The sequence below is a fragment of the Tinamus guttatus genome, unplaced genomic scaffold (genome assembly GCF_059628265.1).
Source record: "Tinamus guttatus ecotype Peru unplaced genomic scaffold, ASM5962826v1 Tinamus_guttatus_pri_ptg000172l, whole genome shotgun sequence".
In the NCBI taxonomy this organism is placed as follows: domain Eukaryota; kingdom Metazoa; phylum Chordata; class Aves; order Tinamiformes; family Tinamidae; genus Tinamus; species Tinamus guttatus.
Window position 1 is genome coordinate 3557395 of NW_028288706.1, and position 26787 is coordinate 3584181.

The 26787-nt window shown below is 45.2% G+C and overlaps 1 protein-coding gene across 7 annotated transcripts; it reads right to left on the minus strand.

The window, feature by feature from the left end:
- Nucleotides 1-2774: 2774 nt before the first annotated feature.
- UBN1 (ubinuclein 1) lies at nucleotides 2775-26362 on the minus strand. Of its 7 annotated transcripts, none has more exons than XM_010213914.2 (17): nucleotides 26070-26362; nucleotides 24637-24723; nucleotides 23564-23659; nucleotides 23135-23269; nucleotides 22351-22454; nucleotides 20833-21271; nucleotides 17644-17714; nucleotides 16185-16314; nucleotides 15840-15958; nucleotides 15161-15289; nucleotides 14031-14174; nucleotides 11016-11066; nucleotides 9806-9848; nucleotides 8246-9469; nucleotides 7072-7324; nucleotides 6674-6763; nucleotides 2775-4126 (listed from the first exon to the last, which is right to left on the minus strand). In XM_010213914.2, the coding sequence occupies exons 1-17, from the start codon at nucleotides 26307-26309 to the stop codon at nucleotides 4074-4076; spliced, it is 3408 nt and encodes a 1135-aa protein (XP_010212216.2). In that variant the 5' UTR covers nucleotides 26310-26362; the 3' UTR covers nucleotides 2775-4073. The 7 variants fall into 7 exon arrangements, with proteins under 7 accessions (XP_010212216.2, XP_088379151.1, XP_088379149.1 ...); XM_088523023.1 differs by lacking the exon at nucleotides 2775-4126 and having other exon boundaries at nucleotides 6351-6763; nucleotides 20833-21057; nucleotides 21142-21271; XM_088523025.1 differs by lacking the exon at nucleotides 6674-6763.
- Between the last annotated feature and the right edge of the window lie 425 nt (nucleotides 26363-26787).

A 26787-nucleotide genomic window follows, 5' to 3' on the forward strand; every position in this document is an offset into this window, starting at 1 on the left:
TAGAGCCACTGCCCCAGCCATCACCAGCATGCTATGAAGCCACACTGCTTGCTGTGATACATTGCAGAAAAGCACCATCAATAGTAGAAAACATTCATCAAGACCACATTAAAACTTCATCCCCTTCTTCAGTCTTAATCACTAAACCTAACTTCCCCCCCAAAAAGAAAAACAACAACAAAAAACAAACAAAAATGACAAAAAGCCTTAAACCAGTGAAGTATCTAAGTCTGAAGATTCAGCGGAACCTCCAGCTTCTTCAACATATACTCGCATAAAAACCAGTATGCAGCAGGCAGAGAGATTGAAGGTCAAGATGACTCCAAAATGGCCAGCAGAAGCTGGTTACGTCAACTGCAAGTTGTTAAGCGAGACAGTTTCATTGTGGACAGATGACTAAATGATGGGATCTTCTTCTGAGAAAACCAGCTCTGTAGACAAAAGGTGCAAGAAACATCATTATTCAGCATCACCACATTACTATCCAAACACCATCGTTTTGCTCACCTGTGTGCCTATGCTGCTGGGGAAGAGTGAAGCAAAGCTTGGTAACTTGATGGTGTCAGCCCCAGTTTGAGGAGAAGCCTCCATGTATCGTAGGGTTCACCAGAAAGTATGTAAAGAGATGGCAATATTGCCAAACACAAGATGCTAGTGTAAAGCATGCAACTGTAACCAAATGCAGAGTGCCTTCTAAACACAGTTAGCTTACCTCATGGTTAAAGCCATTTGTGGTGGTATTTTACTGAATAGTTACATGCAGTTACACGTTTCATTTACTTGTGTAAGGGAATGGGAAATAGAGGGAAATTCTATTTATAGTACAAAATAAAAATGCAGTGGTTCCAATCAGAGGTGTGTTTTTCTCTTTTAATTGTGACTTTGATCTTTGGTTTTAAAGGAAGAAAAAACTTCAGAATCAAAGTTGAAAAAAACTAGACTGTTCATTTCAGACCTTGACTCCATTTTCCAAGAGGAAAACTGCTAGACCAGTACTAGCTGGGACTAATTAGCTGCATCAGATGGTCTGAAACGCACAAGCAAATGGCACTAAAGCTACTGGAAAAGAGGGAGATTTGCTGGAACGCTCCCAGGGGCTTCCAAGTTTAGAGCAGACTCATTTCTCTTTTTTTCTTCAGCTTCTACATTACCAGAGCAAAGAGCACCTCACCACCACCAATTTTAGCACACACTCGAGACTTACAACCTGGGGTCTTTTCACATTATTTAACCTACTTATGAATGAAAGGGCAGGCAGGCCAGGGTTGCCTTTTAACAGTGCTCCCATTCACCTGTGCTCACATTACAATCCGTGTCCCCTATGCATCACACTTGCTTCTAATACACCTCTGCAGAGCAAAATGCCCCGATTCCAGTAAACTCTGCTATCAACAAAAACACCCATAAGCACTCCCTGCATATCCATCTCGGTTTTAGACATCAACAACATAGTTTTTATCTTTGTGAATTAAAAGAATACACAGAAATTACCTTCATTACTCCCAGTTCTGAACCTCAGATGCTTTTTTCCAGCTGATGAAACTTCAAAAGTCCACAGGAGCACGTCCATTGAGTAAGAATATGCAATTTTACAACCACAGAGTCTATAAACAGGGCTATTAATTCACTTACCATTTAGCAGACTTTAGTTAAAATGCTAACTAACTTATTAATCACTGAAGAAACAGATAATGATCATCCAAGCTAAAGCTACTCTTGGAAACAAAATCATGAAGGAGATTAAAAAAAAAAAACATTTTGGAAACTTTGAAACAATTTATTCAGTTGTTCTGTACAAGATTAACAATTTTCATACCCCATCACCTTCAGCAAGGCAGTCCCAACACCCACACAAAAATATAATGGTAGTAACTGCAGCTCCTACACCCCAAAGGAGCTGCCATGCTAAGTGCGTGCCCAGGGAGCCCCGCGTCCCCACGCTGTCACAGAAGGGTTGCAAGGTGCCTTGTCGAGGCAGGGGCCAGACTCCCGGCTCCCCATCAGCTGTCAGGGCTTTGCGTGGTTCTGCCTTGCTGCGACTCTGCTCAATACCATTCACTCATTCATTAGAGCATGTAAAGAAAAAAAAATATCCCACAGAATTTCCACCGAATAAACATTTCCCTGAGGCAAGAGGCTTCGCTAAATTCCTAGAATGAGGGCATTCTGCTCTGGCCATGCACGCCCGTGCTTCCCAGCAGAAGCATTCAAGTGAAAGCAAAGAGAGGGAGTAGAACCAGTACCTCAGGTCGCTCGCTGAGAGTGCCCATCCTGCCAGGTGTTTAAACACTCGTTCAGCTACCATGGAAAGTTGAAGGTGCACAGTACCTCTCAGGATTAGGCCTTCAACGGGAACCACGCGACATCCACCGCTCAGAGTCCGCCAATAACCGCTGTGCTTCGTTTTACTAACGCGAGTTCTGTCTTTGGCTCTTTTGCTACAACCTAGGTATTTTTGTAAACAAATTTTTAATTCTGAGCTGCATTTGTTTAAAAAAATACAAACAATGTAGTGATCTTGGGAAATCATTTATCACTCAAATCAAAAACAGTCTATCTCGGAACTTACCAAAAACGGGGAAAACTAAAGCAAACGTTTGCTGGTATGCTCAGTGTCAGCAGCCTTCCCCAGAGCTCAAGAAGGAAGGCTGCAAGTGTTTGCTGGGAATACCAGTGAAGTCTACATGAACAGTGCTTCTGCTGCATAATTCAGATGTGGCTATGGGGGCCTGAGAGAAGAGAGACCAGGAGAATGGGAAAATCAAAACCCATAAGCTCAGGTGGAACCACCGTCTGCCCTTAGCTCAGGGATTTGTATTTAGGTCTGAGTTAAAAAATTCAAAATGATATCCCAATTAAAGATGGTCCCCATTCCTGCAGCTCTGACGAGCACATGATTCTAGTGCAGAAATCATCCAGGAGAGCAATATTCTCTGGAATTAATTTGAGTAGTGGTGACCTTGGTTAACCTAGATCATTCCCTCTGCCCACAAAGACATCATGACTAAAGACCCTAGGAAAGAATGGCTTTAGGGGAAGGTCTGGAACCTGCTTGCACAAACTCGGATAAGAAGTGGTGCTCTTGCTGGATTTGGTACTGTATTCACAGTCACCAACACACCATTGAAGTCCAGACAGTGCAGCTTTTTTTTGATGTGCAACCATAAAAAGCTCTATTAAATAAAACAGAATACATCTTAAATACAGAATGATTAAAAAAGGGTTGAGGAGCACACAAAATAGGGCTGAAATGTGTGTCATTAGTCCATTCTTGCTCCACCATAAAAGGCACTGGAATTATGTCTTCCTATACATGTGACATGCTGAGAAGTGTCCCATTCAATCCAATGCATTCAATGGTAATGAGGATAAAAATTAGCATCCCTTTGGAGGAAAAAAAAAAGAAAAACAAAGAACAAAAGAAGTAGAATTCTTGATGTTCATGAGTGCTTCTAGAAATGTCTCTCTAAAGAGTCTTCCTTCTCCTCCAGAGGGGAACATTTGGTGGCTTGTTAGATTAACCACACAGGAAATGTTAAGTCCTCCAATTAAGTGTAGCACAGTTTTATAGTACAATTGAAAAGTTAATCAAACGTCTTCAGAAAGCACTGGCAGTGCTAGAATTATCCAAGTAAACTCAAAGCAGAAAGAAGCACCTTTCACACCCTCCACTGGGTGACCAAGGAGGTTAACGGACTCGGAGGTACTTGGCAGATGTAGACACAGGTGGGTGGGAATCCACCACCAGCACAGGGCTTTGTGCCAGAAAGCCAAGCCACCCGAGTCTCCGTGCAAGCTCTAGCCCTTGCCAGTGCCAGGAATGCGTGAAGAGCAGCAGCAATAAAACAGTGCTACAAATGTTTCTCTCATTAGGGCATGGCTCAAGATGACCCTTTGTGTGAGGCCTTTGCTCCAAAAGCCTCTGAGCAAATGCGCCAATGAGTTCCTTTTTTTTTTTTTTCAATTCAGTCTCTCCAGTTTTTGTGAGATAAAGCCACAGCCGGTATCCAGTCTTCATGTCCCATCCTCTTGCTTTTATCCTATGTGTGCTCTAGCTCCCCTCCTCACAGGTGTCACAACTTGCGCTGCTGTGCATTGGACCCTTTGCCATGAAGCTGAGAAGCATCTGAAAGAGACAAAACCAAGTGGGAAGGGGGTTCGGCACCAGCTCTGCGGAGCTGCGTGCAGCTGGGGCAAACCCTGCCCAGAGAAACCTGCTTTCCCCCTCGGCCACAAAGAGATCAGGGGTAAGAGGACGCGCTTCAGAGACATCTAATAATTAGGAACAGCCTTTCCTCCGCACCTGGGGAAGGGCCATGGGAAGCACTAAGGGTCTCCTGAGGTCTCCCAGCAAAAGCACCAGAGCACAGATTTGGATTGCTGAGAGGCTAGTTAGCCTAGCAATTTATGCTACCATATCTAGGAAACTAGAAATACATGGTATTTGCTGCCTAGCATCTAAAAATGGGTTCAAATAAAACTGTTAGTGGGCTTTTGCACTGCAGTGGAGGCTTTGAGTGCCCATTGATACCAATAGGATTCACAGGACCATAACTGCTGAAGTAAAGGAAAGGGGCTGATGTGTAAGGAAAAGAGAAAATGCAGCAAAGAGAGAAAAAGTAAGAAAGTTTAGGGAAGCAGAAGTTATCAGGAGAAGCCAAAACTAGCATCGGGCTACCATGAACAAAGCACTAAGCAAGGCAGCAACAGCATCTTCTCCAGACCAGGGCAGTTCGCCCCATGCAAGAGCTCAGCCCCAGCACGGACCCTCTGAAACACAAGCAGAGCCATTGCCAGGCACCAGCACCCATGCAGCTCCAGCAGCAAATGCAGCAGCAATGACACAAGCAAACACTGAATGCTCTTTGCTCCAATCCTTCTGGTGAATGCTGGTGTAAGCACCTTTGCTCAAGACATCAACGTTTCCCTACAGCCAAGACCTCCAAATACACTGGAATCTACTCAGGTTTCAGACACAGCAAAGCAGCTGGGACCATCTATTTGTTCAGCCAGACACTGTTTATTCCACAATAAGAAATCAATTCATTTTTAGACCACAGTGGTCACTTAAGTATCTGCTTTGGCATCGCACAATTGATAAAATCCTCTGAAATGATAGCACTGAGATCAATCTCCAATCTTTATGCAAAAAAGATCAACTAAGACAGAATCCCGCATTCCCCTGTAGAAGCTGTTTTCAGTGGTCACTTATTTCTAGTTGCATTTCATCCACCCTCAGCTTCTGGCACTACCTCCTCTCTGTCTAAAAGCAGCAGTTCATCAAAAAACATCTTCTATAAGCTGCAGTGCAGTCACTGCTCTAAATTCCCTCAAACAACGAGAGAAAGAGTGCGTTCTGTCTCAGTGTCACAGAATACGTTTCACAACTCCTTTTCAACTCAAAATCAAACATTTCACTCTCCAGTAATTATAAATCTACAAATCCATCTTAAAGCAGAGGGCCTTCTACTCTTTCCTGTAGATCAAGGAAAGATCTTGCTGCCAGTAGCTGCTGCTTCTGCTCCATCACATTGGGGAGATATAAAAACACGCCTCACGCAAGCTTCAGCAAAAGAAGCAAAAATGATGAATTATTTGAATTTTCACCAGTACACTGCACTCTTCCTCCTTCAGCAAACAAGCACCGTCCTCAATGGTCAAGGGCATTTTACCCCATGACTGCTCTGGGAGGCCGGATTAACTCCAGCAGCTTATCCACACATCTACTAATAGCCTCAGTGCCATACAATTAAGCTAGCACATCCACTCCCAAATCAGACACGTGTTGCTCAGTAAGAGAATCACTACAGAAGCAGGTGCTAGGAGGGTAGCACTGAACTGCACTGGAGAGACAAGGGATACTTGGTGAAGAAAGCAGACATGGCTGCAGCAGCTTCCCTGGGGTAAGCAACTGCCAGAAGCAGATGAGCCCAAGTCTGCACCCTCGCATTTTGATTTCCTGCATGGACCCTTCCCTTCCTTCCTTTCTCCGTAGTGCTACCGTGTTTCCACATGCTCACAGCCCACCAAGCAGGGCTCCATTTATAAGCAGAGAGGATGTTCATCATAAATCTCTCGCCTCGTGCATTAGGTCTGAAGGAATCTAACCGAGGCAGGAACAGGCTTAACTGCAAAATCATCACATTGTCAGCATCAAGTAAAGCAGTTTCATTTCACACTACAAACCTGTTGTGAGGGAAATGCAGGCAATTAGCTCAGTGCACAGATGCGAGACAGTCTGGTCCGAGACACTTTATGTAGGTCACCAGTGACAAAACTCCGAAAGCCAGAACATTAAATCCTAGGCAGTCTAGCAGACTGTACATATACATGCACAGCTTTAACCCTAGGAGAATAGTTCTTTACTATGACACAAACAGCAAAGCTGAGTACATTCAGGAACCAACACTTGTTCTAAGCACTGACGGTTCATCATTCCACAGCAGAACAAGTTTGCACTGGCTAATGAAACAGTAAAGGACTAAGCCTTTACTTAGGGCTAAGCAAAGGGCTAAGCCTAGCCTTGTGTCTTGAGGAAGCTGGATTTTTTAGCAAGGACCACACCAGCCAGCCCATGTGGAAAACAACTTTGCTTTCACCCCTGGAATAAGCATCTGCCAAGAACAGGATGACTCACAATGCAGAGGACAAACAAGACCGTCTGACAAGTTACCTGGCAAACTTTGCGGTAAATGAGTGGACAGGGCAGAATGTGGGAGTGGTGCTGCATGGTGGGGGCTGGAGTGCAAGCCAGCTAGAAGACCTAGAGAGAAAAACAAAGAAAGGAGAGGAAAAAAAGAACAAATACACATTGAAGACAGAAACAAGCAGAGAAGCTGCAGCAGTTAGGGCTTAGCTTCCAGCTACTGGGACTTCTAGGATAGCTATAAGGATGTGCCCAAGGTTCTCTAAATGCAGCTGCTAGATACGAGTGCACGAACTACAGCATGAAGCAACAGCAAGAGAGATGAGTTTGTCTGCAACAGGTTAAGACAGCAGAGCAGTGGTGTTTTGTTAGCTGACAGCACAGGCACAAGTAACATGCACATGCATGACTGGGAGGGCACTCACTGTGGCCAAGGCCATGGTGGAAAGTTCCTGGGGCAGGTCCCGTAACTATTGCATCCTTTGATACTCCTGCTTTCGGGGAGGAGTCTGAACTGAAGGAGATGACATGAAGAGGGAAGGAATGAATAGGAGAGATAATACCTAAAGGGGTGGAGCTCAGAGCAGCTGGCAGCTTGGGATTGCTGGACTTGTAGGATGGAGACAGTACACTTAAGGAGGAAGAACTTGTTAGCAGCACAGCTCCACTAGTTCCTTTCTGAAAGGCAACAGAAAATGTCAGTCAGTAGAGGGAAAGTCAGAGTGTCATTCATACTTAACATGGAAATGCAAAACATTCAGAGCTTGAGACCCATGCCGTGCAAGAAGCACCCTCCCAGCTAGGGCCCAAGAGCCATGAGCTGCTGGCACCAGGAGATGCCCAGGGCTTATCACTGCAGCCAACTCAAGGCAGCAAGGCTTGATGCACTCCTCTACCCAAGAACATTATTTGCTTAGAAATTTACTCCATTGCTGAATGCTTTTTAGCTATCTCAGTAACATACAGGGTCCAGAGGATGAGCAACATATAGTTTTCAGGCCCATTTAAGTATATGCATTTAATTGCCTGGGCAATATTTCAGACTGACAAGCAACAGAGAACAACCACCCAAGAAAACTGGGCAAGCACTTCGAGTTTACAGCACAATATCAAGGGTTATTTATTCTGTAGATCAGTAATAAAACATGTCAATAATACTAAAATAATTTGGGAAAATTTAAACAAGGCTAAGTTTGCAGATCTGATTAAAAATAAACTCATAACTGTAATCTCAGTTTTTGCAATCATTTTAATTGTCATGGCAATTTGCCTTAGTGCACTTCCTCTAGACCCAAAGGGGAGCACTAACATCCTGCAACTCACAAAGTTAAGCCAAGATGACTACATAAACTACCTAGAAATTGCAATATCTTGCGTATTTGTTACGCTAAACTGAAAATGAAATCTTGAACTCTGGAGTGCAAGCCCGTAGCAACTACATCTTCACAGCCTATGCAAGCTAAATTCAGACAGTCATTCAAGAATTTCAGGAACTTCTGAAGTTAGGACTTTATGGCATGTATTAACAAGTTAGGAGACTGCCTGAAACAGTGCCATGTGTCTCCCAGCATTAGGTTAGGCCAGCGTATTCCTGCTTACCGGCACCGAGGTAGAAGATGCAGCGCTGCTAACAACAGCTGGCTTTAGGGAGGAGGTCAGCAATTTGGCCACCCCCTGAGTCCCCCCGCTAGAATCTCCATTTGAGCCGCCAGGAGGGGCTACCAGAGTCAGCTTCTGGGAAACGGGTGTTTTCTTCACCGAGGAGCTTGGGGATGAGCGGCTGGATGCCTGACCCAAGGAAGGGCTCTGCCCACTGGGCAGCAAGCTACCAGAGGAGCAGCCCTGGTTTGCAGAGGCTCCAGATGAGGAGCTGCTGGAAGAGGCCCCATGCTTGGAAATGGAGCCAGAAACAAAGGGGGATTTGTAAGATTGTCCTGAAGAGCTAGAGCCACTTGAGTGCTTTCCTGTATAGCTGAGAGACGACGAGGATGAGCCTGGGCTCTTGTGGGAACTGCTGGAGGTTGGGGTGCTGCTTGGTGAAGCAGAGGAATGGAAGCTCTGAGTTTTGGTTGAAGACTTGACCTGCTGGAGCAGGGAGCGTTGGGGTAGTGGGGAGGAGGACTTGGGGTTTTGCAGTTTGACAAATGGAGCTGGGGATGTGAAAGTTTTCTGTGGCTGGTTGCTTGAGTGAAAGACCTTCACCTGAGCACCTGGCACTGGATTGGAGGTCTGAGGCCCGTGGCTAGGTCGGAGCAGGTTGTGGTGTTTCTGTTTAGACTGGTGTGCATCAGGAAGGATTTTGCTGGGGGAGACTTGGCAGGGGAGCTCTTTGAAATTTGAGCTCTCTGTCTTCTTGTCTTGAGGTGACTGACCCAATGCCAGGGCCTGCTCAGCCAGGAAATTTAGAGGAGATTGGAGGGAACCAGCAGGAGATGGTATAGGGGAAGTGTTGGACTTTGGAAATGCCCTCTTCTCCTCTGAGGATGCAACAGTTGGGATCTTCTCTGATGGAGCTTTTGCAGGTCCAGGGAGAGTAAAGTCAGGGCTTCCTCCTGCTCTGCTGTTCAGCACAGCCAGTTCTTTAGAGACTGCTTCAAGCGAAGAAGTGGGATTATGAATTAAGTCCTCATCCAAAGAATCATCCATGAAGGTAGCAGGAGTGCTAGTGCTGCTGGCTGCTTGGGCTGTCCCAAGGGACAAGAGTTCTCTGGTCTGGGTGCTGATGCTGAGAGCTCCACCCTGGGGCTCTGATGACAGAGCCAAGGCGCTGCTCGAGTGCCTCAGAGGAACTGGCATCTTCTTATCGGGTTTACAGGAAGATTCCTGGGACAAAACCACAAGAGGTAGAGTCAGAACAGAAGCAGGGTTTCTTACTGAAAAGGGAATGAAAGCTTTCTAGTGCAAGGAGAAGAGGTATAGTAGGAATGACCTGTGCCCAATGATCCCTCCATCCCATCAATTTTAGCTGCTATTCTGGTAGCTCCCAAGCCCTGTACAGATTTATCAGGGCCATTGCAGGGAACAACCTCCTTGTATCTAATGTACAGAGGGCTCAAGGAGGCTAAGGCAGTCTCAGAGTCTGTAAACAGTCTCTAAGAAGGCAGTCTCTTGACTTTTGGGATATGTCAACCATGAGAACCAGAAAACAAAAGAACTCACCTTCACTTTCATCTTGGCGGGGGGCATAACTTTCTTCTTTGCCCTGTTTGAAAGGAAACAAAAGAAACATGGGCTCATTGAATGCCCTCAGGGAAGCACCCAATTAAGGAGCAAACTTGGGCCCTGTTAATGATGATCCACCGAGCCTTTTGCAAAGAACCAAGGGAACAGAGGCAGCATCTCAGGTTGCTAGGATTCAAAACTGAATGACATTTGTTACTGCTCTAGGAAGCCCCAACTCCCACACAGGGGAATGAATTAGGGAGCAGAGCAGCCTTTGAAATGGTAGCAGAGCAGTGAAATCACTCAACAGACACATCCTGCACCAGCTGCAGGACTAGGCTCTACCACAGGAACCCACTGCTGACCTAACTACAGCAATATCCAGACGAAGCTGATACAGAGACTATATTGTAGAAAAGCTGTACGTTTCTTTCAGATTCACAGAAAAAGCCAAGGATCCAAAAGCATCTGCCAAATTAACAGAAAATGTATCACTTTATGTCTGGTCAGATGCAATCTCCCGTTCAAGACAACCCTGAGCTGCTAGAATTGTAAGGTTGAGGGAGGGATGGCTCAATATATTTCATATGCTCTCAAGCTTCCCCTCATCAAACCGTGCCAAGAACAGGACCCTCTGTCAAACAGACTTCAGCCTAAGCCTGTGTGACTTTCTACTACAGACTGCCAGCAAGATCCACAAGACTATTTGGCATTAAAGCATCTGCCCAGCTGGATTCCGACGGCTCTCCTGATTTGCCACCCACAAGCCTGCTTTACCCCCTTCAATAACTTGAGCTCATTGCACCCCTCCTTTAAGCAGGCAACAAAAGAGAGGGAATCCAAGATTCAGCAAGGACTGATTGAACTGGTAGCAATAATCACAGTGCTGGCATCACACTCCGTCTTACTTTGATTTGCCTCCCAGGGACTAGAGCAGAGGCCTGACTCCAGTTTTTTGAACAATGCCAGGAGGCAACTTTGCTTCAGATTTCTTGTTTTATTCTTATCCCTGAGCCTAACACAAGGCACCTCAGCAGGACTGTTGCTAGAATTCTCACACACAAAAAGAACTACTCTCCCAAATGAAGCAGCGCCAAACTATCTGATGGGAGCCAAGCAAGCTCAGGTGCTCCTGCATGATCCACCCAAACCCCAGGGAACGCAGTTCACCAGTTATTGCTCCACAGGAATGCTGCGCGATACTCACAGGACTGATGTGAGGTGTCCGTGTACACGCCTGCTCTCCTTAAACAGTGTCCTAAGAAGGGAAGAGAGCAATGAGAAGTGATATCCAGCAAGACCCAGTAGAGCAGCTGGGATCACTGGAGAAAGAGCTGCACAGTACAGCAGGGGACTTAGCGAAATTAAAACCACAGAGAGAGGAAGCAAATATTCATCCCTTTTCCAGGAAAAAATACTCTTGAACTCCCCCATTCAATTCCCTCTCTGGGGAGCTATGCTTGGAGGCGCTGGAGAGGCCATTAAGGCAGCTGTTGGACAATAACTAAGGAAAAAGCTTTGCCAGCTTAGAAAGCTGAGAGCCAACTGGAGAGGTGGTACAATCATTCAAGCTGGATGCTGCTGCTGCCACAGCAAGGCTGGCAGATCATCCAAGAGCTCTTCACCTTCAAGGGAGAGAAGTTACCTTGCCCTGCTTCAAATACAGCAAAAGAGTAATATGGATGAGGAGCCTTCAGGCTTGGCATGTCTCTGTTGCCTTTGTGTCCTCTGCAAACATCTGAGGCGACTTAGCACAACCATTTTTGGAACAATTGTCTAACCACAATCAATAGAGCTTCATCCAAAGCCCTGCACTACTGAGCCTACGTAAACCAGCACTCACACAAACACTGTTTCAACTAGAAGAGCTGCCACCCATCGGCTGCGTTCTTAGATGTCAGGGAGAAAAACTCATAAAGACACCATCAGTACTGGCATGTTGAATATGCTTTCCTTTTGTTACTACCATACTGAATTTTTGAGACAAAGAATGTTGTCATTCTTTTCCTCTTAACAAACCAGCTTATTTCTACCATATATTCTGTTAATCACCTTTTAGTGCTAACCAAGAAAACGATCATGGCAAGGCCTCCCTGAACACATACACAAAATTAGCAGTCTGCCAACTTTCAAGCTCCTCTTGAAGATGAACTTCTATGCTCTTGCTGACAGTGAATCAAGTTGACCTGTGCAAAAAGTTGCTTCTAGTTTTCCTAGAGCTGCCAATCCCTCCCCTTCCCTTCTGTGTGGCTGTCAGCCTGCCTCTGTCTTTAGACCACAAAGTCCAAAGAGGAGAAACCATTGTCCATTAACCACTGGAAAGCAACCAGGAAAAACAATTTGCTTCAGTCATTCTCTAGTAAACTGTGCTGTAAGGTTTTGCTACATGCAGTAAGATGCTTAGGGGAACATCTGTATGCTTAAGAACAGTTTCACCTACAAATAAGGAAAAAAAGGATTTTCAATTTTCTGTTACTCAAGGAAATAATTTTTTAAAATTGGCAAGCTGCAACCCCCAAGCTGATAGTATAATCATTAACTTAGAAGGAATCTGCACCGATTTCCTAATTCCAGCATTCAGCTCACATACTGAGAGCTCACTACAACCATGCACATTACTGTATTTTATGTGCACATGCAACTGCAATAAATGGTCATACATTTTTCCAAATGGATCTCTATTTTCCTGCTCACACTTATTGCCCTTACAAACTGGAACCTACTTCTTCCTTTATCTCCCATGAATTCCGAGCATCAAATTCAGCAGAGAAAATAAGATAGCATTGTCCAGCTCATTATATGCAAAAAGATAAAGATTCCACCAGCAGGACTATAAGGTGACCTTTCTTTAAAATTACTGGGTAAAACAAAGCAGGCCAGAAGCTGATGACAGTCCTAGGAGAAGGACTCTGCAGTTTTCATGGCTCTCTGCAATTGCCAGCTCAAAGGCTTGGAGAATGGAGGGCATGAAAGAGCAGTGAAGACACAGGATGGCATAGAGAAAACCAGGCTCAATTCCTACTTTTTCTGTTGACTTGCTGACAGACATTAAGTCCCTAGATCCCCAAATCTTTCCATTTTGCTTTCTTTCAGGAATACTGTAGGAAATATGGAATAGTATGCTATTTCAGGAATACTAGGGAAGACTTCCTAAGTGTCTGAAAAGATCCTTTGTAACAAGGCTTCCAGAAACCACAGGTCAGTCGGCCTCACCGCAATCCAGTTCTAATTTGTAACCTGTTTCCAGTGGCATCTATCAAAGGTCAATACTGAGGCCAAGACTACTTCACATCTTCATTAACAACCTGGATGACTGCATAGATTGCACTCTCTGCAAGGTTGGGGGTGACCTGAAAACAGGGAGGGCAGGGCTGCCATTCACAGGGACCTTCACAAACTAGAGGAATGGGCTCACAAAACCCTCGTGAAATCCAACAAAGACAAATGCAAAGTCCTGCAGCTGTGTTGGACTAATCCCATGCAACAGTCCCCATGCTGGGACTAACTGCGTAGGTAGCAGAGTTGAAGGAGAGGACCTGGGGGTCCTGGTGAACAAGTTGAACATGAGCTGCCACTATAGGGTGTACAGTGGAAAACTTAAGTGTATTACGAGGAGACATTAGCAAGAGCGTAGCCAGCAGGTCAATTCCTTGTCCCCCTCTGCTCAGCACTTGTGAGGTGAAACGTGGAAACAGGGCCCAGTTCCAGGACTCCCACAATACAGAAGAGGTGTTGACAAACTGCAGGGCCACCAAGATGACTAGGGAGCAGGGACACATGACATATATGTGGAAAGGCAGTTCCCATTTGGAACTGGGTTTGTTTAGCCTGGAAAATGAGAAGACCAAGGAGGGACCTAAAGGCTGTCTTCCGCTATCTGAAGAGAGTGCATGGGTATGTGTGTAGTCATGAAGAAGATGGTATCAGACTCTTCTCAGAGGTGCACAGTAATAGGCAAAAGGGAACAGTCCCAAGTTGCAGCAAAAGAAATTCTCATTGGAAATAAGATCTTACGAAGAGTGAATAAGCACTGGAACAGGGGCCCAGAGATGCTGCGGAAATCTCCATTCCGGGGAGATTTTCAAAACTCAACTGGACAAGGCCCTGAGCAACCTCATCTAACTTTAAAGCTAGCCGTACTTTGGAGAGGGGGTAGGACTAATGACCTTCTGAGGTCCCTTTTGATAAGGAATCCCTGGAGTACAACATGATTCTTGCTCACCTGGCCTGCATCCAGCCTTTTGGCCAGAGGGGTTTCACCTCTGCATCTAGGAAGGTCTTCACATAATCCTCCAGAGACTGAGCCTTATTCTTTTCAAGCTCATAGCCATCCAATTTAATCTTCACCAAGTGGCAAAGCAGCTCCCTGAAGAACAGGAAGATTTCAAATATAGTTACTCAGATCAGCTTTCCGCAGATGAAGGTCATTCTGTTTATCCAGGGCTAGATGAATATGCTAAGACATGCCTGGCTCCACCTAGCTCTACATAATCATTCAGGATCAGACCATAACCAGCCAAACTCAGGATTCCAAGTCCAGAAACTCCAAACACGGTTCTAAAAATCAACCCTAAACTGTATTCATAAGAAAGAGGAGGGGAAAGGCACATTTCTGTGCATGTGCGAGTGTGCATGGGCATACACAGATGCACGAGGGGAGAAAAGTCTTATTACCCCTTCTTGTACCAATATTCTGAAAGAGCAGAGGTGGTAAACCAGTACCAAATTACAAGCCTTGTTAGCAACCACAGAACTGAATGTCTCCGCAACAATTTGTGCTGAGAGGCGATGAGATCCTGCAGAAAGTAAAGCTTTCTTTATTCTAAATGAATCAGCCATCCATGTAGCAACACTCCACTTTGTTACAGAAAGATGAAAAAGACAGCACGATTTACTCTCATTTTATCCTTTCTCACTCTCCTTAATCAAGCCTCTATTCTTTGTCATATGCCTGGGTGCCAGGAGCAAAAATTCCCATGATCTTTAACTGTTTTCACAACTTGAGATCTGGTCCTGTTAAGAGTCTAGTCTGTAGGATCTCAGATGAGTTCCTTCTTTTCCCAAAAAAATGTTACTCTATGTTGGCCTCTGCACACTAAGGCTTCTATTCCCTATCTCAAGATGTCCTGTGCCTGAAACCAGGTTTATTTTGAAATGTATTTAAGATTCAGATTTAATAAATGCAGTAGTGCTTTCCACAAACAGTGCAGTCTGCCACAAACCTCCAAGTTGCCTGTCAGGAAAAATGATCAGTCCTGCTCTGAAAACAAGATACAAACATTTGAATGCTTTGCATCCAGCCACATAGAACAAGGCTAGTCACAGTTCACTTAAAGCTTAAATTGTGCAAACCTGATTTCATCATTCCACTGAAATTTCTTTCGAGGTCCCACGATGCGCTTGCCTCCCTTTTCTTCATCGTCATCATCATCAGAGCAAGCGTGATCCCGCTGATCTTTGTCCTTTTCCTCTTCCAGCATCCTAAAGGGGAGATGTAAATAACATGGAAGTCATTATCCTGAAAACGTGCCATTATCACTGAGGCAGATTCAAAGACAGGACAAAAGATAAGACTGTTCAGAGGGCTCAGTAATTTATCTTCATTATCTTCAATGCATGGTTTGGAAGAGAGGCTCGAATCTCTTGCTCTGGTGTGCAAGCTGATCTAAGTGCTCAATGTTAAGGAATTTCTCACCGCTAGCACTTGCTACTATTGCAAATCTGACAATACACAAGAGAAATAACAGGACTGACCCAGCCTGATCTCCTAATTACAAGTTTGGGCAGAAAAAAAACAAAAACCAAAAACAACAAAAAGAAAACACTTCCTCTAGTCTCGTCAGAGCTGCAGTAGTTGGCACCACCACAGACGGTACAAAGTATATACAGCTTAATTAGAGCAGTTAATGTCTGTCATCAATTCTCAAATACAGGACAGAAATAGGATGGAAATTTCATGAGAGCAGCCCATGGAGCACAGAAAACTTGCTAAGAAATGCTATAAGCCCTTAAAGAACAGACGATGGCTTACTTGGCAAATTTGGCCCGAGTATGGGCTTGGCATTCCTCCTGGTACTTAGCCATCTGCTCTGGCATGGTCCTACCAATGGCATCTTTTAGCTTCTGTAAAGGCTCCTTCAATCTGCCACCCTAGAGTGCATCACAGAAAGAACAAGTTTCCACATGGCATGTTCCAGCCAAGAGACCCCAGATCTAGCAGGCCAGAGACTAGTCAGTTCTGAATCCACAATCAGACTCTGGGGTGCCTGGATCATGCACAGTGGAGAATAACAGTGAGTAACATAGAGAACAATCATGCTCTGGAGATCAGAGGTAACAAGCAAAGAGACAGGGCTCTGCTGCCAAGTTCACTCACCTGTTCATAGAGATAAAGCTTACGGGCACGTTTGACCAGAGTGTCCTTGCTGCAGGGGAAGAAGGCAGCCAGATGGGCGTACACCCCCGACCGGATCTGGCTGTTCAGCTCTCGGGTCTGCAACTCTATGCTGAAGAACAAGACAGACAGGACATTGACTGGGGATCCAACATGGATTCTCCAGGCAATATAAATGCAATTCTGACACCTAGGGAGCTGGACGCAGAGAGGAGAGGGAGAATGAACAAGTCAAATTAAACAAATCATTAGATTTCAGAACCAATGGACTCGAGCCCTTTCTCCAACCTGTGCCTTTCATTCCAGTGTCAGAGTGTTACAAAAAGCACAAAAGGTAGTTAAGCGGTCTCATTTATTTTGCTTTATTTTTTTCACTGGCAGCTGAGATGCAGGAGTCAGGCATGAGACTGACATGGGAGAAGTATACACTGCTTATGTCACATGCTACAGCAGTTTAACTCAGGATAAAATAGAATAAAATGTTAGTCCTTTGGCCTAAATTCACTTCCAGTGTAGACTGCAGATCCCAGTAGATTACACTGGTTAGTGTGTCAAACCTGTCTATAGAGTTTTTTAAAACCACATGTCAGTGGCAATACACTTGTAAGCACTTCTACCTTATCTTAGCACAAAGTCACATAGATCCATTTAAACCACTTCTGAAAGTGGTTAAAGTTACTAGCTTAAAAAAGGTTAGGACTGAACTGTCTGTGCAGTCAGTGCTGGAATGTTAAAAAGCAATAATCAACACTTGAAAGGTGTGGGAATCAAACTCCCAAACTTCCCTTCAGCAATTCCCTTCAAGTGCCTTGATAAACCTTAATAAAATTAAAGCCTCTGTGTAAGCATTATTCTGAGATGATCACAAAGCTGCATGCATTCATCAGCCTTCTCCAAGAACTTGAAGAAGAATGAAGCCATTTGCAACAGCTGCATGAGGCATTCTGTAGATGGGAGACTCAAAAGTAGACAGCAATAATGGAGTTCCTCCAGTTTACTCTGCTAATCAGTAACAGGTTGGGAACTGAACACAACAGCCTTATCCCTGTGACAGAATATCGTATGTACATTCACCCTAAATAGCAAACAGAATGCTTGACATCTCTGGCACGAGGAGATTTACTGTTCTTGTATCAGGCTATGGTCACAGGTCAAATGACCAAATTTAAGTCACAATACTAAGTGTTATCTCGAAAACAAGAGGCCTGAATACCTCCCCCCAACTTTCTCCTACCTCAAGTATATTTCATATTTCAACAGAAAGCCATTTCTAGGAGTCATTCGCATTTTTTCTAGATATGTTCTACGCAGAGGAACTGCAGGAGCAGATCCACACAACTCCTGCTAAACCCGTTGCTGAATTTATCCAAAAAATAATATTATGTATGACATTCTTTTTTTCTCCACCTTGGGCCCACTTCTCCTTCCTGGTGACACTTACTCCAGTATGATGTTGTTGATGTCCTGAGTGAAGAATCTCTGCTTGCCTTCTCCTTCTGCAGCTCTGGCAGCCTGGAAAATAATGCAAGTCATCTGTTCACTTACAGATACAAGTAAGGCAAAAGGTTTTCAAACTACTTCCAGAAAGACTGTAAAATAAGGCACAGTTTCACCCCACTGAGCTCTGCAACTGCTACCCCACATGCTGCAAGTGGGCTAAATGCTGCAGTCCCCTGAGCTCAGAGCTCACCAGAAGCTGTTCCAGAAGATGGACAGGACTGTCCACACTGTCTCCTGCCAGCTCAGAGACCGGCTGTCAGCCAGAGGCGGAAGGATGAGCTTGGCTCACTGAAGGTAACTACCTCTTCAACAGCAGGAGACAGACACTGGGACACTAGCTCGAGTCCTGTTTGTTATGTGCCCTGGGATGAATTTATCAGCTTCTCACTTGGATGGTTTGCTGTGTTTGACTGCAATGAATGACAAATGAATTCCATAGTGTTCTGCAGCCCTTGCCATCACGCTTCATCCTGCCCTAGTCCTCTGTTCCTGTCACTTTTTAAAGGCAGTGCACCTATTTAAAGGAGAAAGGCTTTTGAGTAACAGGGACCAGAGGATTTTTTCAACTGCAGATGAAGGGCAAAGTGAAGCCATAAATAAGCAGGGCACTGAGCTGCTGCTGTCACTGGATGCTGCACACCTGCAAGGGGAGAGAAAAAGTGGAGCATAGGAGGCCAGCTTTATGTTGCTACAGTCCAGGCAGATGCATCACACACGTAAAATTCCACCAATGCTCAAAAGTGTCTAAATTAGTCCACAATAACCATTTCAGATATCATCAAGCTGAAAGGTTTCTAATTATTCTCCTGCTTTCATGTTTTCTTCTTCTTTTAGGCTAAAGAAGCAGTATCAAGCGGGAGCCTCTCTTGGCAACAGCTGCAAGCCTGTCTTCTACTGTTCCATCCAACACCATCATCAAACTTACACAAAGATATCTGGAATTCCCCACTCTATGGAAAGCCTCAAGAGAAGGAGGAGGAAAGTCATCTCCTAAACAAAGAGACTGGCAGGAAAAGGCCAAAATGTAAATTGCAAACTACAGCCCTGCCTTGCCTATGCCCTATGCCTCTGACAGCTCCCTCCAAGTCCAGCACAGCCATGTGAACCGCTGAGAGCGCGGCCTGCCCACAAACCCCTCAGATTCTGGATTCTCCTGTCCAGACACACTCCATTTCCTGGAGCAAAGGAGATAGCTTTTTGGCATAATTCCCAAGGGAAGAAGGGACAGTTCTAGGACACAGATTTAATTTCATGCTAGAGCTGTTATACTGAGTAATATGAGCATAGAGCTTGCCCCTGGAAGAGGAAAGATCATCCCAGTCTTGTTGAATGAGGGTCAGGGATACTTATCACCAGGCTTCCTAGACAATCTAGATACTAAGCTAGGAAAGCAGCAGAAAGAAGAGCAGCCATAGGGGATATTATTTGTTGTTATTTACTATCGACTCTACAGAAACTGAAAAAAACTGTTCAATAAGTTTCCTAAACTATGACTGCAGCACATAGAGCTCTACCCAAAAAAACAAAACAAAAAAAATCACACCCACGAATAAAAAAAATGTCCATTCAAGTGCAAAAGGAAATTCCCCAGGCTCCATTTAAGCCATGGGACTCTCCTACCTGCTACAACGGAAGATACCTGGTTCTCACACAGAAGTTTGGCACCATTCCCACCAGCAGTGGAGCTCATGTCCACAAACCCCAGCTGACCCAGGGGGTTCAGTATCTTGCTGAGCCCAGCTGACCCAGGAGGTTGAATCTTGCTTTTTTCTACTTGATTTCTTATCCTAATAGAGGCCATCCAGCAACAAGAAACAGCAGCAGGAAAATCTGAACAGGACTGTTATCTAGGGGCAATCTGCTATTACATTGTCCAGCAGCAGTTTAATGATTAATGTGATTCCAAGGATGCCTCTATAATATTCAGCTCTATCTCAAATATAGTTCAGAGGCAGCTTTTTCAGCATTATCCACTAGCAGTATGAACAGCAGTCCTTTCAGACACATTTAGCTGTGGCAATACTTCAACTCCTGCTTCTCTTCCATCTGCTCAGCACTATACACATTCTCAGCAGGATACAGTTATCTTTAATAGAAGGTTATCTTTAGTAACAGGAGTTACTAAATAACAGATGCTTAAGAAACAAGTGCTCCAAGATGACCTCCTGCCCCAGAAGGTAGAGTACCCTGCCCAGTGCAGAGGTATGAGAGCACTGTTCAGGGCTTTAAAAAAAAAAAAAAAATCAATGCTTAAATGCAACACTAGGAGCAGGACCAAAACATTCCAGCATCTGTTGACAGACTGATGGTGACATCAGAGACAGCCCATAGCAAATCTGAGTATGTACTTCTCTCACAAGCCAGGAGAGGGCTCCTAGCCAAGCACCTGACTGCCATTCCTCCCCAGCAGTGGCTCCCAAACTGGGTCACAGACTTCTGGAGAAGATGGGCAAATCCTATGGAAATCCAGTTGCAGAAGGAGTTGCTAGTGAAAAGTCTTTCTGCCTAGAAATTAATATATCCCACTCCTCAAGCAGTACCACAACACTGAGATATTAAAGATGGGAAAGGAACTCAAATTGCCAGCAGTGTAGCTGGATATCTCCATCTATGAAATGATTTCCTATGAAACAGGAATCAGTTCCAACAAGACCTTAAGCCCAGCCTATAGGACTCTTCCCACATTTTCATGTGTGGAACAGGTAACCCTTTCCAGAAGCTCTTACTTATTTTCCACACAGAATGCTGTGTGCTGCTTCATAGACGCTTTCCTGATCACTGCAACATATCGAAGTTATTACAGTGGAACTTGGACTTCAGCGTCTCTCATGTCAAACCGATTGGGAAACTACCCATTGCATCAGGTCCATACTTTGCCAAGAGAGGTAAAGAAACCATATTGACAGCTGCACTCAGGAGCATCACATTCATCAGACAGCAAGGCCGAGGACCAGCACTTTGCCACTGGGACATCAGAGTATTCAAGAAAGCGATTTGGTCAGAAGAGAAAACAGGGTGATATAAAACCGTGCTCCCCCAGAGCAGCATTCTCAGCCACCCGTGATCCCAGCAAAGCTTCCCCTCCTCCGGGAAGCACCCGGCCCCGCTGCTGCCCAGCCCAGGGCCGTACCTGAGTCAGCTCCTTGATGCGTTTCTCCAGAGGGGCTGGCAGTCCTTCCGGGAGGGATGGCGGCTGCTTGAAATCCTGTTCTAAGCCCACGCCAAGAGGATCACTCCCATCCTCCACATCATCAAAGGGACTCCCCTCCGGAGATTCACTGAGGAGCCTCTCCAAGTCTAGATCAGTTAGTGAGTCCATCGCAGTAGCTGCCTGAAGCAGGTCATTGTCACTGGCCTGACCGAAGAGTGAGAGCAATGGGTCGGACATCGTCTCCACCTCCCTTGGGGCTGAAGCTTCTGCTGGTGAAGGAGACACCACCTTCGGCTCTTCATCTCTTTTCTTCTGAGCTTCCTTCTCCTTCTGAAACTTTTTCAGCATCTCCTTGACACTAAGAGCTCCAGAGTATTTCTTTTTCTTCTTCTCCTTACTGGCATTTAATGCTGTAAAGCTGTAAACACAGAATGGAGGAGCAAAGAGAATTGAGAAAGAAATAAAACAAGATGAAGGAGAAGACATTCTCATTTCACTTTATCCATATGCACCAATCCTCTGGAAAACCTTAACCCTTACCAAATTATACCAGGAAAAACAACCTACTGCCTCTCAAGGCCATAGCTAAGAGTTAAGGATTGGGCTTAAACCCTGAAACTTTAAGTAAAGCACCCACATCCCACATGACACAGAGTGTTTTTACTCATTTAGTGATGTCTCCCTTCTTTATCAACTTATGTATCAGGTGTTCTTCCATTCAGTCTTAATCATACTTAAGGATTTCCTTTTCTGTAATTCAGTAGGCTTTAAAAATGCATTTGTCTTGTAACTCCTATGCCAGATTTAATAATTATTGCCTGTGAAACAACAGTCAAAATGAAAGAAATATGATATTTAACATAATTGCCCTCAGGCAAATATAACTTTACCAGAGGAAACATTACCACTCTGTCAGAAACAAGTGAGACTTGAGGATATCCATGAAACTGCGGACCACATGCATGAAAAGTAGACCAAAGTATGGACCAATGGAAAAGACAAGAATAACCACTCAATTATGGCACAAAAGGAGAGAAGTTGAGCATTCATCCAAGAACTATTTTGGGCAGGAGCAAAAAGTATTGGGGAAGGATGGTAGAGACACACAATTTGCCTTTCTGCTTTTGATGCCCAGAGCCTTCTCCCCACTAGCCAAACATTTCCTGCCTGCCTTTCCCTAATTTCCTCCCAGTATTCTCTCTCAACACTGCTCTATAGCTATTTCCACCCTTACTGTCCAAACAAGAACGCAAGAAACAAAAGCATTTCAGGCACCTGCATCCCTCCCTGCTCTGACAGTCTTTCTGCGGACTTGTGCTCTTTTCCACATTGTAAGCCTTTGTTTTTTCCCTTGCACTGGCAATTTATCTGTTGGGGTTTATGCAGCACACACCAAAGCAGCCTCCCACTCCAACATGTATTATTGCAGCATAACAAATGTCACCTGTAACTTGAAGCAAGGACACAGGCAGCAAGCCTCCCCCTAACCCTCCTTACCCAGCTTTTGCAAACTTGGACTTTTTTGATTTCTTTTCCTTGTCATAAGAATCATCTTTCTTCTTCTTCTTCATTTTTTCACCTCCGTCTTTCAACTTCCGCTTCTGGAGGGAATTAAAAGCAGGTCAGAATCAAACAGTCCTCTGATCTTGCAATGGGAGCAGCACCCCCAGAGCCACTTTGGGACCTTCACCAATAATCCGAGAAGAGTCATTCTCTAATAAGAATATTAACTCAAGCTGCATACACGCATCACCATAGATCTGGCACATACAGCCTTCAACTTTTCACCAGTGCACCCAGCTTTTACACTAGAGAAGATCCTATTAGAAAAGGTAAAAGGACACTACATGCTCTTACTGTCTCCCCTTTAAATCATGTCACTTTAGCTTTATGAAGGTTTAGCTTTATGAAGCTTATTACCACAGAACAGAGATGGTAGCTTCCCTCTGGAGCACACCTCAGATGAGAAGCAAAATAGCCCTCTGCTATTTCTTGGCCACCCAATAACACAACACAATTCTTCAAGGTGACAAGGGGCTGCCCTCATTTCTACTCAAGGAGCAAGGGAAAACCACCAATAGACTCACGTGTGCCAAAGAAGCTCCATTTTACTACCACACATGGGGATAAAATGGGTTTTGAAGAGCTCAGTTACAAACAAGACTCTACGTTCCCTCTCTTTATTCCATCCACACCAATTCACAGATCCTTCTCTCTTTTCATGCAGCAAACCCATCAAGCTCTAACACAGGGAATATAGCTAGAAAGTTGACTCACTGACCTTGGGAGCCTTCTTCTTTTTCTCTTTAATGTAGTCATCTTCATCATCAGATGCTTGCCGAAATTGCAGTGTTCCTGAGTTGATGTAAAATCCTCCATACTTTGTATTTAGAGAAGCTGGAACAAGCTCATCATACTGGCAATTAAAAAAAAAAAAGAACAATCTATTGACATTGTATGCTTTGGTTTTTTATTCTGTATTTGAGATATTTGGAGAAGGGAATGGGACTTGCACCTCCCAAAAACAGATTGGGCTGTGGACACATCTGCTAACTAGCATTCTTCTGTCACGCACACCTGCCCCAGGACTTCTTGTTACCCAGCCCTGGGACATTCCTTGCTTGTACTGAATTCATGTTCTCCCCAGGGGCCAACTGAGTCCCCCCAGGCACCTGTGTTTAACCACCCTTGCACCTGCCCAAGTACTCACTGCTTCAGAATTATCAATGAAGGAGTCAGATTCGTCGTATCCATACCCCATATCAATCAAGTCCTGCATACGGTCCTTTCTACGTCTCTTGCCACCCTAAGCAATAAAAGATTGATGATTGCTCATCTTTCATTTCTAATCATCACAGGAATAGCCCTGATACAGGACACTCTCTGCAGCACAGACAGGAATATGAGGTCTTTTTTCCAGGCAGTAGAACTAAGTAAGTGTTAACTCATTTCATACTGTAATCTGAGGATACAGTAAGTCCAGTTTTAGGCCTTGTCATATGGAACCAAAACAGTGCAGACACGTGAAACAAAATGTTTACCTAACAGAAAATATTTTTGACAGCTTAGCTTTACGCTAACAAACTTGATGTTGAATCAGGTCTGCACCCCTTAAAACTTTCTGCTAGGCAGAGATGGACTGTCCTTCCACGACTGCCAGGAAGGCAGTACAGACTGGGTACTGCGTGCAGCCAACACACACACTGCATTAAGATACCAAATAGGTCAAATTTGTATTGCAGGACATTGCAACAATTCACAGATACAGAGTATCAGTTGTAGAAAATAAAACATAGTTTTGTTGCCATCTATAGAAGTAAAACAAGAGAAAGAACAGCAAGGAAAATGGTAAGCTTCTATCTCACTACCAAGCTCAGCACTGTCTTAAGGGCAGTAGAGTTACCAGAGCACTATATCAGACACTTAACAGATTTTACTGAGCCACGACTGCAAGCAACAGAAATTTATTTTTGCTTAAAAGACCAAATTTCATATACTAAATTCATTACATTAATGCCATTTGCTACTACAAGCGAAATCGAAATTCATTTTAATCAAATGGCCATGTGATTTAAGAAATTATTTGGACTATTTTAGTATACCACAGCCCTGAGACAAAAAGAGAACACAGAAAACAGCACCTTCCAGCCAAGAAAAAAGATTGCAAGAGAATAGAAACATAAGAGCTAGTGACCTTTAATTTCTAGTCAAGTACTTTTGTTTGAGAGCTGAGCATCATCATTCATTCTAAGCAACAACAAAATATAAAGAAGAAAAACATACATATTTTTCTTCAAACTTCCTAGCAAGAGCCTCCACTTTATGCCTTTCCTTTTCTTCATCATTGAAGGGATCAGCAGGCTCTTTCCTCTATGGAAAAATAGAGACAAAACCATCAGAATCAATCCTGTCACAGTGCCACAAAAACCTACTCCATATGCATTAAATCCTTGGCTAGAATATCCAGGCAGAACCTCAGCTCCTCAGCAAGGTAATCTGAAGGCAATGTTATTCTCAGAATATGTCAGCCAGAAACAAGTATACAAAAAAAAGTTGAAAATGAAGAAAGCGAAGAGCTTCTTGGAGACACAGACAAAACACACAGGTGTAACATGTGAAATACTCCCTTAACTCCAGCCATGCTTTCACAGAAGAGAACCAGAAGATGCTGAGATAATGCCCTGTTATCAGACTCCAGGTTCTGCTAAATCCTTCCTTTTACAACTGCTGTCCAAGAGCCAATGAGCCAATCTGGGGGCTGCAACCCTTCCCTCTCTACTTCACATGAGCACTCTCTGGCAGCATCAAGTCAAAAGAACTTGCTCTTACCTGTTCTTTACTGCACATCGTTTCTGCAACAACTCAAGCATTTATCCCCTCTTTACAGTCTCAAGGATTTGGGGCTGCCCTCTCAACTAGGTTTTAACCATCTTTGCTGCTCTTGGCTCACCCAAAAGAGTGCCACAAGGCCATCAACTGACTGAAAACTGCTCTAAAGAACAGCAGAAAAAAATGACTAGGAAATCAGAGCTCCTCCATGTCCCAGTGTGAGAAAAAGCCACTATTCTAAATGCTTTTTTTTTCCACCAGGGAAAAAACAAACAAAACAAAACAAAAAACTTAATATAAAACTCAGATTCCAATTAACATGGCATCGTATCCTGAAAAACTTCTTTCAACTGGCAAGTAAAATTGTCAAGACAACACCTGAAAGCATCATATGCATCAAAGAGAAACAGATACCAAGCCCCAAGATGCTTTTCATGCAGTACAGAGACCCTCCCCAGAAGATACAGCCATCGCTGCAGAATAAACTTAAAGGTCTCTCTTTTGATGCTGTCTGGAGATGTTGGTACTTGCTAGCAAGGCAGATACAAAGAAACACTTTAGATGAGGCAAGTTCACACCGAATCAGCATTACTTGACAACATGTGCCAAACTCTGCCAGCAACACAACACCTACTTGATGTGAAACTCAGGGAAGACAAAGTGACAGGAGAGAGCGGCCTGGCAGCAAGGGCGCACCCAGCCAGCAGCCACCCTGGGTGCCAACCCCAGCTCTCCCACCAGCCTGGCCTTGACCACGGACTCTCATTTCACCTCTCGGTGCCTCACAGGTAAATTCATCACTGCCTCTCAGCACTATTTAAAAAACAGTCCTGCAGAAATCCTTGAAATTTCCAGGCAAAGCACGTGCTGGGCTGCAGGATGCTCACCTTGTCTCCCGAAGAGCTGCCCTTCACTTTGCCTCGGCTGCTCTTCAGCAGGTCTGGGTAGAAAAACTCGGGACAGCGCTTGTGGTCGGGCTCGAAGAGCGTGAGCGTGATGCGCACGGCGGCGGCGGGCGGCTCGGCGTCCGCGGGGGGCTCGGCGTCCTCGCGGCGGGGCTTCTTCAGGAAGCCGGAGCCGAGCGGGCCGTGCAGGGTGGTGAAGGGCACCCTGTGCGGCTCCGCCATGGCGGCGGCCCCGTCGCGCCAGGGCTCACGGCCCGGGGCCCATGGCAGCCGGCGGGTCGCACGGGGCGGGGGGGATGTCGCGGCCTCGGTGAGGGCGGAGGACGGCACGGGACGGGGCAGTCGCTTCTGAAGTTCAGTGACAGCGGCCGGTGCCGTTAGCGAACGCTGCGAGCGGGAGACGGAGAAAGAAAATACGGAGGGGTCAGTGCCGGGGCCGGGCTCTCTCCCGCCGGCCCGGGTTTTTCCCTCCTGCCCGCCCGGGTTTTTCCCGTGCTGCAGCCCAAGGGCAGCCCGGCGGAGCGGGACGGGCCCGGGACCTCGGAGTCGCCTTGGAGCCGCCACGGCCGCGGCGCGCGCTCCGCAGCCGTTAAACGGCGGCCGCCTGGAACGCGGCCGGCCGGGCCCGCGTCGCCCCCAGCCCGCAGCGGGCACCGGGCAGCGGCCGCGGCGCCCGGGGCCGGCGGGGCCGCGGGGGGCG

What these genes read in the sequence shown, in the direction of transcription:
- UBN1 (XM_088523021.1), bottom strand. Translation starts at nt 26,309, where the DNA reads ATGGCGGAGCCGCACAGGGTGCCCTTCACCACCCTGCACGGCCCGCTC. An exon ending in TCATTGATAATTCTGAAGCA is followed by an intron (nt 23,270 to 23,563) that starts GTGAGTACTTGG and finishes TTTAATTGCCAG; the next exon opens with TATGATGAGCTTGTTCCAGC. An exon ending in CCACCATGGCCTTGGCCACA is followed by an intron (nt 6,764 to 7,071) that starts GTGAGTGCCCTC and finishes TTTTCTCTCTAG; the next exon opens with GTCTTCTAGCTGGCTTGCAC.